The 18262-nt window shown below is 39.2% G+C and overlaps 1 protein-coding gene across 3 annotated transcripts in view; it reads left to right on the forward strand.

Moving 5' to 3' along the window:
• Positions 1-16760, forward strand: part of LOC129441630 (CD48 antigen-like) — a 34544-nt gene extending 17784 nt beyond the window's left edge. Inside the window, exons 3-8 of one of the 3 annotated variants that reach the window (XM_073872338.1) lie at positions 3667-3714; positions 3799-3924; positions 4063-4191; positions 14758-14804; positions 15578-15625; positions 15918-16760. In XM_073872338.1, coding sequence (XP_073728439.1) covers positions 3667-3714; positions 3799-3924; positions 4063-4191; positions 14758-14804; positions 15578-15625; positions 15918-16007 — 488 coding nt within the window. In that variant the 3' untranslated portion in view covers positions 16008-16760. Of the gene's footprint in view, positions 1-3666; positions 3925-4062; positions 4192-14757; positions 14805-15577; positions 15626-15837 lie in introns of all 3 variants that reach the window. The other 2 variants (XM_073872326.1, XM_073872332.1) reach the window with 2 other exon arrangements.
• The last annotated feature ends 1502 nt before the right edge of the window (positions 16761-18262 follow it).

Below are 18262 nucleotides of genomic sequence, written 5' to 3' on the forward strand. Positions count from 1 at the left end.
ACTGAAAATGTTTCATGTTCATTTAACCCCCTGTGGTCCAAAAACGCGGGGCTGCGTTTTGACGTGGTTTTTCCTTATCATGGCAGAATCAACTTAAAATACTCCATCATTAATAATCATACACTTACGTGTTTGACATCATTTGAAACGATAAAGGTTCTTCTTTAATATGTGTTCATTCACAATAACAACAGATCTTTGTGTTTTTGTCAAATAAAGAAAATAAACAGGGTGTGCATCCAGACATTTCTGTCTCCGCCAGCTGTCTCTCAAAACACGTTACAAAAATCAATTAAAACTCTGCGAATACTCGTCACACAAGCATGATACACATATCCAGAAAAACCTGAAATGTTTACTTTTAAACAAGCTAAATATCATCGAAAACAACTATTGCCTGTTTATGTAATCTACCTTGAAGTAAAGAGAGTACCGTTTTTCCTGGCTGACTTCATTATCTTTAATTCGGCCACGCCCACAGCTGTTGACATGGTAATGAAGACACACGAGCTGTTCAACCATAACAAGCAAAGCGTAAAGTTTGATCAGATTTAAAGACTTTACCGCATGTTTGGGAGATAAACTTTACACACACGTGAGGAATATCTTCATTTATGTCTGGACATTGAGGAAGAGAAGCATTTATCTTTAAAGGAATAGTCTACTCATTTTCAATATTAAAGAGCCACACAGATCCAGAATCGAAACTAACCTTTATTGCAGTGTGTCGTGTAGCTGTCCATCAATGTAAACAACGTGTAAAGTAGTTGAACCAAAAAGTGCACGATTAATAAAGTTATTGGCTTCTAAAGCAGGGAGTCGACTCTGAATCGCTGAAACGAGTCATTATAGGGAGTGAGTCTTCTTCCTGATATTATCCACGTCACAGGAACTTATCCACGTCACATGAGATACTAATCTCCGCCTACAGCCTTGCCTGCGGGAGAAACGAAAACTATGACCCGCCCACAGCTAGCTAGTGTGTGTGAGTGTAAACATCAGCTCACGCTGTTTTCAGCTTTTGTTGTTTTCACTACCAAAGGAGACTTTTTCAAGGAGGGATATTCTAAACGTGTCTGGCTGTGAAGAATCAGTGCTTAAAATTAATTTTTAACGGAGGGATTTAGACGTTTGGCAATGCAAGATGGTTCAGTACCCACTTTATTTGGAACAACATGCGTCTCCTAACCACAACCTGTAAGTATGATTATAGCTACATACTTGCTTAAATGAGTTTAAAATGTCTATAGTCGTTTTATTGCTTGGATTAATAATGAATGATATTGTTGTTTAAACTCTAACTTATATACTGTCAGAGCCACGATAGCAAGCAGTTTTGCTATGACCCAGTTAGTTTAGATAAATGCTTAAATGAGTGTAAAATTGTTAGTTTTAATCGTCGTTTGTATTGTTTGGGTTAATGATGAATGATGTTGTGTGTTTAAACTGTTCATTTACTGTCAGAGAGTCACGTTAGCAAACGGCTAATGCATGCTTATTTACGGTTTTGCTATGACCTGGTTAGTTTAGATAAATGCTTAAATTAGTGTAAAATGTTAGTTTCAATCGTCGTTTTTATTGCTTGGATTAATGATGAATGATGTGTATTGATGTTGACAATGTCTTCTCAGTAAATCATGTTAGCACGAGGTCAATACATGTTGCACTGTTGTTGGTCTGTGCCACCGATCTGTGGTCTGTGAGACTGATCTGTGATCTGTGCATTGTGTGCAAAGACACTCTGTCAGTTGACCAATCAGAGCAGAGTAGGCTACTGCGATAGCATTTAGCTTAGCCCCATTCATTCAATGGTACCAATCAGAGATAAAGTTAGAAGTGACCAAACACATCAACGTTTTTCCTATTTAAGACGAGTAGTTATACGAGCAAGTTTGGTGGTACAAAATAAAACGTAGCGCTTTTCTAAGCGGATTTAAAAGAGGAACTATATTTTATGGCGTAATAGCACTTTTGGGAGTACTTCGACTCGCCTGAAAAGTCTGCTGCCCTTCTCACTCTCATAATGGGAGAGGGAGAGTGTTACTGCGCTGAGTCGATGTACTCCCAAAAGTTTTAAAGTTCATACACGCTTACAGAAACACGTTTAAAATAGAAGCTAGACGATAAGGGGATGGGCATCTGAAAACAGTCATCTGAAAACAACTTTTTATATAACTAATTGCTGCAGATGTTTATCTGAGATTAAGTTTATGTACAAGATAGTTTATGAATGTAGTATCATATTTACCCATCAGTTATATATGTAAGGGTATTTCTGTGGACAATTTATGCTAGCAGCTGTTTATAACTCTCTTAGAGGTCTGCATCTCTCTCATCAGTACAAAACTATGAAGTGGAAAACACTTTTTGGACATAAAGTTATATTGTAACATGAGCCACATGAAGTTTACAGCTCTGTTGTGTATCAGTTTCTTAGTTTATACAAAGTTTTTGAATAGGGTATGTTTCCAAATAAACTGAAAATGTCCTACTAACCATCATTTCTATTTTGATTACATTGGTAACTTAATAAACCTCAAACAAACATGTATACATTTGTCCTCACATTCTTTACTGTAGTTCACTCTCAGATTCCTGCCTCATTATGCAGCTCATTATGCAGCTCATTATGCGAGCCTTTGTTTGCTAGCTGTCAATCAATCCTTCTCGCATACGGCCACTCTAAACAAAAAGTGTCTTACAATTTCTAAATCAATACATTGTTTTATGTGACTAAGTAGGCAGGGTGATTTTCACATCATTTTAAAGAAAAAATTATGTTTTAAAGCAACTGAAAAAAGACCAAATGTAAGAGCATGTCAGAACCTCTGAGAGTGTCCCAAAATGGTCGGACCCCAGAGGGTTAACCCTAATAAGTCCCTTGGGGTCAATTCTACCCCCAACCCACTTTTATTTAGTTAAAAAAACATGGTTCCCTTCATCTCATTGGAATAAGATTTTGTGACTTTTCCAGATTATCTGTCAAGATTCATATGAAAAACTGGGCTTGATTCGGTCGTTCTAAAGAGGTGTAAAAAAAATTCACCAAAAGAGGCCCTTTGGGGGTAAAAATGACCCCAATTGAAATGAATGGGAAATTGGAAAAAATAATTTGTTTCTTGTTATTCATCAAATAAAATCAATGCATCCAGAATAAATCTGAAAAAATTGACACACAAAGGTAGGCCTGGTACTAGAGCACAAATGCAATAAGACACAAAAAAACAAAGCACACACACACACACCCTTACATTTAGTCAAATTTCTGTGTCATTTTGTAAAAACAGACATTTCAAAATGCATCAAAAATCATTTTTATTTTTAATGTCCTTTCTAATGTTTATATGAACATAAATTCACAAAATGTTTCACTAAAGTATTAATGTTGAGCAGTTGGCCACATACATGGGTCTCTATGGACATCTGCTGGTCAAAATGATTTATTTCATAAACTGTAACCATAAACAATTTTTTTCAAAACACCAAATGGTCGAATTCAACAGGGGGATGTTGAATGTCTTGCATACTTGACAAGCTGCTCACTTTCACCTGACATAAATTATAACAGTTTATTTCTGTTACTGGATACACAAGGTTGGTCTTTCTACAGTTCATTATTCTCTGTTGTGTATCTTTGTGGGTTTATATTTTGCATGTGTGTTCCAGATCCAGTAAAGACTCCTGAGCTGACTGTCAACTCTAACGGGTTAAACGGTAACTCCTGTAGTGTAAACTTCACATGTAGAGCTCATGACCTCTCACTTATCTCCACTTATAATAATGGTAGCTGCTCTCCAGAGGAAGTGACGTCACATGAGAAGTTCACTCTCATCCTGATCTGTAGTAATGAAACCATCATCTGTAACCATAGCAACCCTATCAGCTCGGAAACAAACAAAATAAACATTCCTCAGAATTGTGAAGGTAAACATTTGCTCCTAGACAACACAACACAATGCTTTTAATAAAGATGCACCAATAGCATAATCTAGCAGATATCTCATAGATCATAATGTTTACTAATCTTATAAGTGACTTTGTTTGAATTGACTGTTGCTACAGATCTACATCCAAAGAAACCAGAACAACAAATCTATTCCATCACACATCGCAACATAGTGATCTGTATGGTGACAGTGTCGTCGGTGGTTTTGTTGATTTTTTTATTCATCCGTGGGAAAATAAATAAAGGTATATATTATTTGTTTACATTTAACATTAAAGCACTCCCTTCAAACCATACACAACTTTAAACTTAAAATATAAATTACAGAACCTCTTGGCAAATTCGCTTACAATATATATATATTTATATTTAGGCATTTGGCATTTATCTTATCTTGACTTGATAACAATACAATAATAACAACAACAATACTTGATAACAACACAATAATTGTGTTGGCTGAGAACTGAACTCACGACTTTGATGCAGACCTTGTTGCACCTTGTTAGCGTCTTGTGTTTTCAGATAGAACACAATAGACAGATTTCTCCAAGTTACAACTTTCTTTATGGAGAAATTTGTGGTTTGCTGTTGATTTATGATATAATGCAGAAACTCAGGATTATTTTCAGACAAGTAAAGGATGTATAAAGATTTTACTGCAGAAGTAACATTTTACTACAGTATATGGTGATTTTCCAACAACCTTACAATGATCTTATTAGTAGACTAGATAGTGAGTCATTTCTGTGTTTGTCCTTTTTTTTAAATTACTATTCAAATTATTAAGGTTAGATTAGATTTCTTATGCAGGTTCCTCCAAGGCTGATACACGTTATCTTAGGAAAAACATCGTCTACATTTTCATCTGTAGGGTAATAAAGTTATGACACAGAAGACAACGGGAGACAGTAATGATGTTTATTAAAAGTGTAAACTTAAACCAGCAGATACTTGTGGAGAAATAAAGGTGATAAGTAGAGTCTTGATGATAGTTCTAGCACACACACACTCTTCCTGCCACAGATAAACCTAGAGTGAGTGTGTGAGTGAGTGAGTGAGTGAGTGAGTAAGAGTGTGTGTGTGTGTGTGTGTGTGTGCGTGCGTGCGTGTGTGTGCACGACTGTAACTTAAATAGTGACTGGTGATAAGGGGTGACAGGTGACTGCAATAAGAACTTAAATGTGATTGTGTGTGCTGAGTGAGGGAAGAACCTGACGAATCAGTTTCAAATAAGAAGTGTTGTTTCAACAACAGCAGGCCTCCGGGTCCAGCTGCAGTTTTTCCGGCATCCCTCCTCCTTCCCATCTCCTCATTCAGTGCTCTCTTTCTTCCTCTGTGCAGTTTCTATATGGAATGTGAAGATACGTCAAGCAGTGTTGCATTGTGGGACGTGGGTGCCATCTTTACGGTTTCACCGACCATTGCTATGCCATTTAATTGTGGGTGTGTTTGGCTAAAACAAGGTAAAATTGAAGAAGAATGGAAAAAATGGAGAAGTGGAAAGAAAAAGAGAAGGGACCCTTTCGGGAGAAACTAAATGCCACTGCCAAAAAAAACTTTATTTGGACAAACTGTCCAAGATAAACAACATAGATCCATATGATTTAGCAGCCCAAGACTCAGTGCCGCTGCTAGCCATTTTGGTGCCCTAAGCATGAATTCCTTTATGAAGCCCCCTACCCCAACCCAGAGAAAAAAAACCTTTTGTTTTTGCCAGTTAGACTTTTATTACTAAACATATATCTCAATAGCAATAACACAATGGGCCTTATTTTAACTCTCTCATTGCATGGTCTAAAGCGGTATAAACGGGCGTGTCTGGTTTCACTTTTGCTAATTTAACGACGGGAAAAAATGGTTTGTGCGCCGAGCGCACGGGCGAAAAGGATAGTTCCTATTCTCGAAATGAGAAATGGGTGTGTTTTGGGCGTAACGTGCAATAAACCAATGAAAGTCTTTACTTAAGCGTTACTTAAAAATATTTCTCATTTTACCATATCTACAGGTACAGAGTCTTCATATACAGTAAATCCGTTTGGTAGCATTTTAAAAAAACATTTAAAAATAGATGCATTTGTTTAAAGCAAAACATTTAATTACCAGTCTACAGATAAAACATCTCTTTACACTTTCTAACGTCTCATAATCGGTCCTCATTTATGTCCAATATATTGGATATACACTCACCTAAAGGATTATTAGGAACACCTGTTCAATTTCTCATTAATGCAATTATCTAATCAAGCAATCACATGGCAGTTGCTTCGATGCATTTAGGGGTGTGGTCCTGGTCAAGACAATCTCATGAACTCCAAACTGAATGTCAGAATGGGAAAGAAAGGTGATTTAAGCAATTTTGAGTGTGGCTTGGTTGTTGGTGCCCCGGGGGCCGGTCTAAGCATTTCACAATCTGCTCAGTTACTGGGATTTTCACACACATTAATTTCTAGGGTTTACAAAGAATGGTGTGAAAAGGGAAAAACATCCAGCATGCGGCAGTCCTGTGGGCGAAAATGCCTTGTTGATGCTAGAGGTCAGAGGAGAATGAGCCGACTGATTCAAGCTGATAGAAGATCAACTTTGACTGCAATAACCACTCATTACAACTGAGGTATGCAGCAAAGCATTTGTGAAGCCACAACACGCACAACCTTGAAGCGGATGGGCTACAACAGCAGAAGACCCCACCGTGTACCACTCATCTCCACTATAAATAGGAAAAGAGGCTACAATTTGCACGAGCTCACCAAAATTGGACAGTTGAAGACTGGGAAAATGTTGCTTGATCTGATGAGTCTCGATTTCTGTTGAGACATTCAGATGGTAGAGTCAGAATTTGGCGTAAACAGAATGAGAACATGGATACATCATGCCTTGTTACCACTGTGCAGGCTGGTGGTGTAATAATGTGGGGGATGTTTTCTTAGCACACTTTAGGCCCCTTAGATCCAATTGGGCATTGTTTAAATGCCACGGCCTACCTGAGCATTGTTTCTGACCATGTCCATCCCTTTATGACCACCATGTACCCATCCTCTGATGACTACTTCCAGCAGGATAATGTACCATGTCACAAAGCTCGAATCATTTCAAATTAGTCTCGTGAACATGACAATGAGTTCACTGTACTAAAATGGCCCCCACAGTCACCAGATCTCAACCCAATAGAGCATCTTTGGGATGTGGTGGAACGGGAGCTTCGTGTCCTGGATGTGCATCCCACAAATCTCTATCAACTGCAAGATGCTATCCTATCAATATGGGCCAACATTTCTAAAGAATGCTTTCAGCACCTATTTGAATCAATAGCTCAGGGCCTGCCCTGGGCATAGGCGGAATAGGCAAATTCTAAGGGCGCCGCCGACCCCTTGGGGCATCCGTGCGCCCAAATTATATATTTTTTTAATATGTGTATATAAACATTTAACTATAAATATTTAATTTTGCACAAGAAAACAGCAGTTATTAATGAATTATTAGTAGCATAGTATCTCGGAAGATCATGCTGTTAAATAGCTCTGTGGCTATACTGCACTGAAGCGGCAGTTTAAAATATAAACCCAGAATTCAGCCAACGTCGGGAACAAGTAAACGGAAACAACAATCAGACAGAGACGCGGAATTTGCATAATGTTACACGGACCGTGTTTGGGTTTCAGTGTTTCTGCAAAGAAATACCAACTTGTTCACTTTGTTTGGTGTTAATAAGCTGCGCATTGGAGTGCTGGCCACGGTGCTGAAGACGCGCTCGGACGGAGTACTAGTGGCAGCACAGATATTTACGTGCAACCTATTGGAAACTATTATTCGTTATTATATAATTATTATTCGTTATTTTACTTTATTACTTCCACTTAAGAAGAGTTCAGCACTTTTTATTTCAATATTTCTCTTTATATAAATACTATTTTGTACTTAAATCTATAATTTCATTATTTTACTAACCCAACTAACTCATCTGCGCTTTCCGATAGGTTGCACGGAAGGGGAAAAGTATAGCTTTCTTCCCCTTGAGAAGAGTTCTGCACTTTTAAACTTTTTAAAAAAATATATCTCTTTAAAAAAAAATTCTATTTAAAAGCTATAATTTCGTTATTGTACTAACCCAACTAATGACTCCTCCGCTTTCCAATAGATTGTACGTAAATATCTGTGCATATGTGCCATCACGCGTCTTCGGCGCCGCAGGGAGCAGCCGGCGCTCCAATGTGCAGTTTGTTAATACCAGACAAAGTTGGTATTTTTGTCCAGAAGAGTTGGGGTTTAAACCATGGTCCGTGTGGCGTAATTTAGGTCCCGCGTCTCGGCCTTATAGTTTTTTTCTTGTTCTTGACGTTGGCTGGGTTCTGGGTTTGTATTTTGGAGTGCCGCTTCGGTGCGGTGTGGCCGCAGAGCTATTTAACAATGAGCACAGTCTCCCGCGACACTACAACATGCTACTAATAATTAATTTATAAGAGCTGTTTTCTTGTACAAAATTAAATATTTTAACTTAAATGTACAGCGTAAAAAAGACAAGATTTTAACAATGTCAAGATCAAATGCCTGAGTAACAGGGTATTGTATGTGCGTGCATGTGTGTTTGTGTGTGTTTACAAAATGCTTTCAAAATAAAGAAAAACAAGACAAAGCTGTGCAGTTTGTTTCTGTGTAAGTTTATGAACAAAATTATTGGAACACAATTGTGATTCTGTGATTCTAAAGGGCACCAGGTGAAATCTTGCCTAGGGCAGCAAATTGGCCAGGGCCGGCCCTGCAATAGCTGCATTTACATGGACATTTGTAATCCGTTTAAATGATCAATCTGAATAAAAATGTAAACACCTCAATCGGACTAAAAAGTGCCAATCTGATTAAAAATCTAATCCGCTTGTTAGGGGTGGTTTATACCTTTTGTAATCCGCTCAAAAGGACATGTAAACACTTGATCGGATGGATAACTGAAACTGGAAAGCTCTGCACATGTGCCATCTTCTTTTTTTTTTTATGGCGGTTGGCAAACCCACTGAAAGGTGCATTCCCGCCACCTACAGGACGGGAGTGTGGAGCATATGCACACGTGCAATGAGGTAGAATTGCCGTAATGACATGTGATGCAAATAACTCGAGTTTATTTCGTTGAAGGAAGTCACAAGAAGTGATTGTCTTGTTAATCTTGTTCCTATTATCCTTCCAATTCCCCATAAAGTGATACAAGACTAGGGCTGTGCAGAAATACCGATACAGCTAACTACCGTGATAGTTAGCTGTATCGATAGTGTATCGATATTTTGATCTGTACAATCGATATTTAAAATCCATCAAATCCCTCTGTGTGCGTCAAACGACCTCCTCTGCCGCTGTTGTAGTTGTCATTGTCCAGTTGTCTGCCATATACGGCCGTTCGGCCAATGTCTCAGAAGTTAGAGGGAGTGAAAAAATGGCAGAAAATTAAAAAACACTCTGTTCAGCTCTATTTTTTTACATTTTTGACAAAAAAAGAAAAAGTATTGCAATGTATCGCACCATGCAACACACTGTATTGTATCGTGATACGTATTGTATTGGGAGGCCCTTGTCAATACCCAGCCCTATACAAGACAGCGTTGTCCGGTCAGTCCATGATTTATACTCTGATCCACAAATGCGTGTGTTTGGACTCGCTCTCGCGAACGGTCTCTGCAGCACTGCGTGAAGTAAAATACGCTTTTTGGGCACACGTGAATGGGTGTTTTTGCTGCTGCTTTATAAGAGGCACAAAGCAAATCTTGAAACAGCGAGAAACTATATTTGTGCAATGTGCGCGTGTCAAATTATCAAATCTGATTTAAATCTTGTGTCATATAAACACGCACATCAATCCGATCACATTATTAAGTGTTCATGTAAACGCTATGATAGGATTTATTAATCGGAAGGATTTTAATCCGATGGACGCAAAATGTGTCCATGTAAACGTAGCTAATGCCACCTAGGATTAAGGCAGTTTTGAAGGCGAAAGGGTGTCAAACAGTATTAGTATGGTGTTCCTAATAATCCTTTAGGTGAGTTTATATATTTAATGGGAATTGTTAACTGTTACTGAGAAAGTATTAACAACCGTCACCTCAAAATAAATCATAAACAACTGCTCAATGTGTAAGGACTAGTGTTTAAATTTTTTGCTATAGCCCGGTTAGCTCACATACTTGCTTAAATGAGTGTAAAAATGTTAATGTCTGTCATCGTTTTTATTGCTTGGATTAAGGACCAGGATTGGGAAGCACTGGAGTAGCCCAGCTAACAATTTTACGTTATAAAAACGTTCCGTAACATCTTACGAAAGTTTGGAAAACGTTTATTTTTTTGAACGTTCTTAGAACGTTAAAAGCGTCCAGTTTTTCAGACGTGGTATTACCTCGACAGAAAATCCAAATATAGCCAGCCTCTAAACACACAAAGTCAAATACAGCGGGAAAGGGCACGATCCTGCAAATATGGTGAGGACCCATAATGCAACACGGCGTGACGTCACCTTTACATTCCCTATTGCAAGGGTAGAGCTTGGGGCTTGAGCACTGGCCTCAGGTTCGCTCTTTCTGAATGTTCAGAGCTCAGCTGCAGAGCTCCCTTCGAGGACAGCAAGCCAAGTTTGTTTACCATTAATCATTAATATCTGAATGTGCAGGCGAACTAGTGAAATAAATTGCATGTGATTGTCGCGCATCTCGTTGATTAGTAGTAAAGCGGCATCTCCTGGTGATTTACTACAAATCAATAAACCGGCTTTACTGACGCGGTGCCCGAGACAATCGCATGCGATTTATCATGCAGCCGTAACTTTAAGGCCTAGTCCACGCGGACACGGGTATTCTTATAACCGGAATTTTTCCTCCAAAAAAATCCCGTCCACACATGCTCGGTTTCGAATCAATCTTCATCCACATGAAAAAGCAAAAACAAGTATCAAGCGCTGCACTTCCTGCATGCCACACCAGCAGGCGGCGATTTAACCCAAATTGTAAATACACCTTGGCCAATTAGACGCCTAACAGTGACGTCGCAAGGCAAAAACCCCGGTTTTACTGTCTACACGACAACACCGCAACTGTCATTTCTTAAAATCCTCTACCCTGGCAGGGGTTTTAAAAAAAATTCGGTTTCAGTGCCCTGGTACTGCGTTTTCATCTGAACGAATGCCCAAACCGTATAAAAAAGTCACGGTTATAAACTTAGCCTAAGTTACATTATGGACAGGGTTCTAAAAAACTTTATAAAAACTTACTAGCCAGATTGGCCGGTGATGAATGAGGCATTGCATGCATAAGCTCTGTTCTCGGTCATTTATCCCTCTGGCAGTTCTTCCTACATTTCCCATGAACACTGTGTTTGCCGTAATGCTACGTGATGATGTTTCATACGCCCACTGGCTGCGTGCATTTTGCAGCGAAACCAGCGCGAGAAACCATGGAAACGAACCGAGCACATCCACCAAAACACAAGGAAGAAGGAGAGCGAACGGCAGAGCAGAGAGGATAGACTGAAAAGGTGTGTTCAAGATCATCCGGCGCTGCGCAGACCGATCGGCGAGGTTTGCTGCATGCAGTCGAGGGAGGAACTGAAGACGGAGCTGTCAAGCCGGACACCTGCTGCTTGCCGTAGTGACGTGTGCACCGTGTTTCCTTGTTTTTAATCGCGAATGAAGTGAATTAGATGGTGAATTTGATAAAAACAAATCTTTTAATAAAAAGTTGCAACCAGAAACATTTTATATCGAATATTTTAATTGCTGCTTATACTGTATACCCGAAAATACTGGGAAACAAGCCTATATTATTAAAATACCAATAGAGTTTGTTATTTTCATTTTTATTTTATTACACGACACAATGTAACATATTTAAGCATATTAAAGTGTTTTTTCCTGTTTTAAAACATGAATTTATAATGTTTATTAGTGAAACTAAAGGTTGGATTAAACTTGAAACGCATGTGATCGTTGTCATCAATGAGGCGACCAATCACGTAAAGCTGTTACGTCATTACAACTCCGGGCACCCGCTCTGGAGAAGCTGCACCGGCTGAGATAGCGGCTACTCTCGAAACGCTCTCGCGGTACTTAAAAACCATATGACACAGTCACGTGCCTGCAGCGCCAGCTGAAGTCGGACGAAAATACTAACCGGAATGCACTGCTTCAAGTCAACCGCCGATCGGTCTGCGCTGCGCCCCATGAAGTAGAACACACCTAATGACAGGGGTGTCGCCACACCCCTTTACTGAGGCACGTGCCCCAGTGCAAATCCTTTGTGTCCAGGTGTAAATCTCATTTTAGCAGTTAAGTGTATTCATTTACAAAGGTAATAGTGGCAAAAACAGATCTATATGCAATGTAGTTACCCAATTTACAATTGTAAAAGCGACGAAGCAGTGGCACTGACGCGTGAACGCATGTATCCATGTCCATGCACGTCTTAGCGCGCAACTGCATTCAAAAGGTGACGCCACGCGAGTGAGTAAATATGAAAACATGACGAGAAGTAAGTTTCTAAATAATAATGCTAATCTTATTTTGACTCGATCTTGGCTTCTGTAGATGGGCATCAGAAATGATTTGTGCAAAGCAGGAAAGCTGAGTTGTCCTCGTCGTTGACGGAATCTGTCTTAACAGAACTTTTTAATTAATACACATTTAAGATGACCATGGATTAACTCTAATTTGCATAGTCGTTAATTTTAAAAAGCTTATTTTTTGCATATACAAGCATTGTCTAAAAATGAAAATAGGCTTTTACCTTAATTATTATTACAAGAACATCATATAGCCTAATATTAGACACCCAAACCAAAGTGAAGAAAATGCTCTTTAATTTGCAAGTCTGAACTGAACATCAACGCAGACATGAATTTCCTCACAGAAGTTTAAGATCATATAGGCTACATCTTGAACGTAGATATAAATGAACACAGGGAAAGGAAGTTTAACACTGTGAAGCACAAGCAAACATGCTGGAAGGCAGCTAAAAACCATCAGGACATAAACACGGGCTTATTTTATTGCAATTTGGATTCTTACCTCCAGATAAAGTAATAAACTGGATTGATGATTTAAATGTTGTTTACTCACATGTGCGTTGTGAACTCTCCGGATTTTATGTTGTGCACTGCTCCACTCGTTCACTTCCCACATGGTCTGTTTGTTTACATTGTGGCGTGAGCAGCTACGCTGCATGTTCGACTTCATTTGGCACTAATCAGACCTCTTGATGATGTCAAAGTACCGCGAGAGCAATTCAAAGCAGATTTCTCCATGTGATAACTGGAATCGCTCTCGCGCTACTTTGCTGATCGCCTGTGGGTTTGCTACTCCGCATTCACTTTCGCGCCGCTATAGTAATTTGATTCGGATCGCGCTGATAACTGCGAATCACGTAGACTACACCACTGTTTATACTTTACATTTTCTGCGTTTCTGATGTCCTTTTCCTTTTTTAATTTCCGCTTCGCGCTCCCACTTAGCTTCTCCATGTCTCATTTTTTTCTAATGTAGCAAGTGCGTCACGTAATGCTCGGCGAACCTTTGACCCACCTCATGCGGATGGACCAATGAGGAGAGGGTCTAAACTTGAGGCCCTCTTTTCATTGGTCAGTCCGCATGAGATTCAACCGCTCGTTCATAGGCAGCGCAGCGTCTCTCTTTGCAGCGCAAAAGCCCGTGTTGACAGTTTGTTTAATATAAAGCGGCCAGCAAGAGATTACCAGATACAGTATTTTGCTCGTGCGCATGCTGTCCTGGGCCCTTTGGAGGTCTTGGGCCCCTGGGCAATTGCCCAGTTGCCCGTATGGTTAATCCGGCCCTGCCTCCCACAAGAAGCGGAGTTTGCCTCTGACGCGCGTCAAATGCTTGCTTTTTCCGCGTGTCTACTCCGCTCTACACGCGCGGATGGATCCAAATTGTTCAAGCGGCAAACCACGCGTGATAGACGCGATTTTGATGCCTGAAACACGGTTGGTGTAAACTCAGCATTAGCAGAGCTCCTAAAAGAGAAGCTGTAAAAAAATATAAAGTATAGAGATTGTTTCTAGTACTTACACTGTAAATATACATTTAGGACATCATAACCTAATACAATAACTCTAGAAATCTTGTGAAACATGTGACATTTAAATCTTTAAATACACTTTATTATTGTGTGCATCAGTACACTATATAAACAGCTTAAGTGCAGTATACATGAGCATTAATAAGCTAAATGTTACATATTTTTTTAATAATTTTTTTTATGAACAGAAGACGATACAGACACATGTACAGTATAAAAACTAAGATGTGTATTGAACATTCTTAAAAGTAAACCAGCAACTATAAAAAGGTGATATGATGAAACCAGATGACACTTACAACACACACGCTCTTTCTGTCACAGATGGACACAGTAGCCTACCTTCCTTAATTTCAACGTAGAGATCCTTCGACAATTGGGTTGACACAGTCAAAGTTATGGTTGAGATTTGAGAAAGATACAGTAGTATGAACTAGCTTGCATTAATGAGACTGGAGGAAGAGTGTGTGTTTGTCTGTAACTTAAATAGTGCAGGGTAAGTGCGTTTGACAGGTTATGATGATTAAAACTTAGGTGATGATGATTGTGTGTGATGAGTGGGGAGAGAACCTGGCGAATCTGTTACATAAACTCAAATAATTGTGTTAATACAACAGGTTTTCCTGTTATTTTGACCTAAAATCTAAATATAAAAAGTTATATTTACTTAAAAATATATGCAACATTTTGAATCATGTTATTTAACTCAACAGATCATTTTTACAGTGTAAATTCTTAATATCTTAGGTACCAAACAGAGACCTAATACAGTCTATGAAGAAGTTAATACTAAGGTAAGCTTCAATTTACTCTTCATCATTTATCATGTAAATTTCACACATAATACTTGCTGTCATAGTTTTTATTATTCATTAAAGTGTGTAGCATGTTGAGCACCAGACACATTTTAATGTTTTGGTGACAAACATGATGCTAATCCCGTAATGGGTATTGTCTTTTTTTGAGTGGTTAGTGATGTTTGCGCACATGCACTTTTTGTAGTCTGTGTTTACAGTGATAGTTCACCCAAAAATGAAAGTTAATTTATTCTGGTGAACACAAAAAAGTAGCTACTTTTCATAGGTCGGTTAATTACCCCAGAAATAATGCAAATAGTCTTGTCTTTTAAGAACACTTTGTCACAGAGGCGGCCAGTACTTATTTTACTTTTGCTCCTTTCCTGTATGTTCCAAAAAATTTATATGTTATAATATGTCCTGTATTATTTAATATAACCAAATATCTAATTTACCTTTGGCTCAAATGATAGCTCAAGAAATAAGATGCAAAAGGCTAAGTTTTAAAGAACAAAGTGATTTAGAGAATGACCAACTATAGATCAAATGTAGAGAGGAGGCTAAGGATCAGAAGTGCATAATGATACAATGAAATATATATTTATCATTTCCTTTCATCATGTACCCGATTTTAACTGATTATTGGACATCTCTGACCACTCTGCCAAGTCCGTGAAACAAAATGATCAATAAAATGACGTGGTGTAAAAATTCAGCAGATGTTTGATACTACAGATGCACAGCTCAAACGTAACTGCTCTTTCTTTCAGATTAAACCAATGAAAACAGTCAAAGGTGACTCTCATATATATGATCAGGTAAGAACGTTTGCTTATTAAAAGTGTTAGCAAGAAAATAATCGATTTAAGGCATTGAAAATACTATTAGAGTTCAGTGGAGTTTCAAACATTTAAAGGACAGTGTTTAATGAATTATTAGTGTAGATTATAAAGATCATCAGGAGTTGATCTACAGTAAAACAGATGTGCACATTTGCCACACTAATTAAATGTTTTATTTACTGATATAGGCTGGGACATTTTCTTTAGAATAACTGATCAGCTAAGCCCTTTAGAAAATCATTTTCTAAACACCAAATTCTTTTATAAGATCCTGGCTCAGACAAAAGAGGAAAAGGAAGAAAACAGCACAATCTATCACACAGTGGGGCAACACCTCCAGCATCAGGCCAGAGATTAAACTTATTCACAAGTGTGCAAACAACCACCTAAGTGACCACACACCGCTTGCCTTTATCCAACTGTACCTGAGATTAAACTAAAAAACGTCTTGGCAGCCATGAAGAAGATACACAAGATAATTTGTTTAGTTGCATAAATGCACTCTTATAGAAGAATGTATAGAAATTTACTTTTGTTTCATTAAATGTATAGCTCACTGTTAAAATGTAAATGTTGTTCCCCCACACCCCACATTTATATTTTTGATATATTTTTATAAAACCTTGTATATTTCTTTATTGTTATACTCGTATGATTAATGATGCAATGAAACGGTTCATTTGTCTTGTATTTACTAAGTTGAGATTGAGTTGTGACATTTCCCTTGGCTATGCAGAAAAGCTTGACATGGGCTGATCAGTCCAGGTCATGAAGTTCGACCAGACTTTCCTGTTCCAATCTCCCCTTCCTCGTTTGCACCATACAACTGTCTAAACATGATTATTTATGTATCCGTATTCAGACGTTCTTGCGAAGGGACTGATTATGCGATTCTTCTCCAGACATGTTTGCTCAATAGCTGCTCACATGATTCTTCTAGGCATTATCTAATGTTTATCAGGTGCTTCCTTTCTGTACACTATATAATGTGAAGTCTGTCTAATAAACTTTGGTCTATGTTTGAACGGCATTTGGTGTCAGTGTCTTTCGTAGCCCCTGATATATATCAGAACTCTCTGCTGCTCACCTCAGACCTCCAGACTACGAAGCATATTCCTAGACCTGATTAGAAGTTACTCTTTGATGTGCGCTCTGTCCTCGGACGCGCATTCTCAGATGCGCGCTGTCTCTACTACACACACACACACAATGAGGAGAGAATAAGCCCGAGTCCGAACTGAGCCCGGTCTGAAAAAAAAAACGGACCGACCCCGGCCTAAATGGGCTTAGCCTGTCGGGCCTCGTCGGGCCCCGACGGGCTTGCAGGGCTCTACCATGCACACAAAAGTATTTCTGTCATTGATTTGTGTGCTGCTTTTATTTCTCTTTTTCAGTGCATCTAGACACACAGCCACTGCTAGCCTTTACCTATAGGGGGAGCAAATACTAAGAAGGGTATGTTGACTCACCATCCGTCCTCTCCGCTGCGGTGAAAAAGACATAAAAAGGATCGACTTGCTGTCTTCGGTTTGCATTCTGCCGTACGCAGACGAGATCATGGTCTCTGCTCTGACTGAAATGAACTGTGAGAAAGCCTCTGTTATCGTCTACAATATTCTGGCGGACGCTGGTTTCAAAGCATCAAAAGAAAAGCTCCAGTGGGTCAAGCAAAAGGTCTTGTTCCTGGGTCACATCATCATGCCAGGTCTTCGAAAAATCTCCACAGATCAGATTGAACTGATCCAGAAGATGAAATTCCCACGAACTGTGTAACAGCTCCAAAGTTTTTGGGGGTTAATAGACTCTTGTCGCTTGTGGAAACCTGAGTGGCTGCCCATGATGGACAATTGCGGAGCCTCATTGATCACAAGGCACCATCTTCATCACCGATATGCTGGACTGATGAAGCAGAGACTCATTTTATGGCACTGAAACATGCCATTACTACGGCCCCAGCTCTGGGCCATCCGAACTATGCAAAAAATTTTCACCTGCATGCGCAAGAGTCGAAGGGTGTGGCTCTGGGTCTCCTTTGGCAACAACATTGGTTGCACTTATACGCCAGTGGCATATCTGTTTAGAAAACTAGATCATGTAGGTACAGGTATGCCTGAAATGTCTTTATGCAGTGGCTGCTGCTGCTCTGTTTGTACAGATGGCTGAGAGAACGATGGTGTCACATTCAATGACTCTACACATCACATCAAGTTGGTGCATTTTTACATAATATACAAACACAACACATGACGGCACAAAGGCGACCTGGGTATGAGGCTACGCTGTTGGCAACCAAAAATTTAACTATGCAGCCCAATTCTTCCATTAATTCCACTTTGCTGGGAGTTTTGGGACTGGTAGACATGATTGACCACGATCTAAAACATGATTGCATTGTTGAATTGACCACTTCCTGTTCCTATAGGGCCGATTTAAGGGACTCGACCCTAGATGGGGGGAATCAGATCTATATGGATGGCTCATGTGCAAAGCCATCGAAAGGTGTCTACCTGTGTGATTATGCTGTGGTGTCGGATACTGGTGAGGTTATTGAAGCCTTTGCTCCAAATTACAAATCAGCACAAGCTGCAGAATTGGTAGCTCTAATACAAGCAT

Source organism: Misgurnus anguillicaudatus, chromosome 2, assembly GCF_027580225.2.
Source record: "Misgurnus anguillicaudatus chromosome 2, ASM2758022v2, whole genome shotgun sequence".
NCBI lineage: Eukaryota > Metazoa > Chordata > Actinopteri > Cypriniformes > Cobitidae > Misgurnus > Misgurnus anguillicaudatus.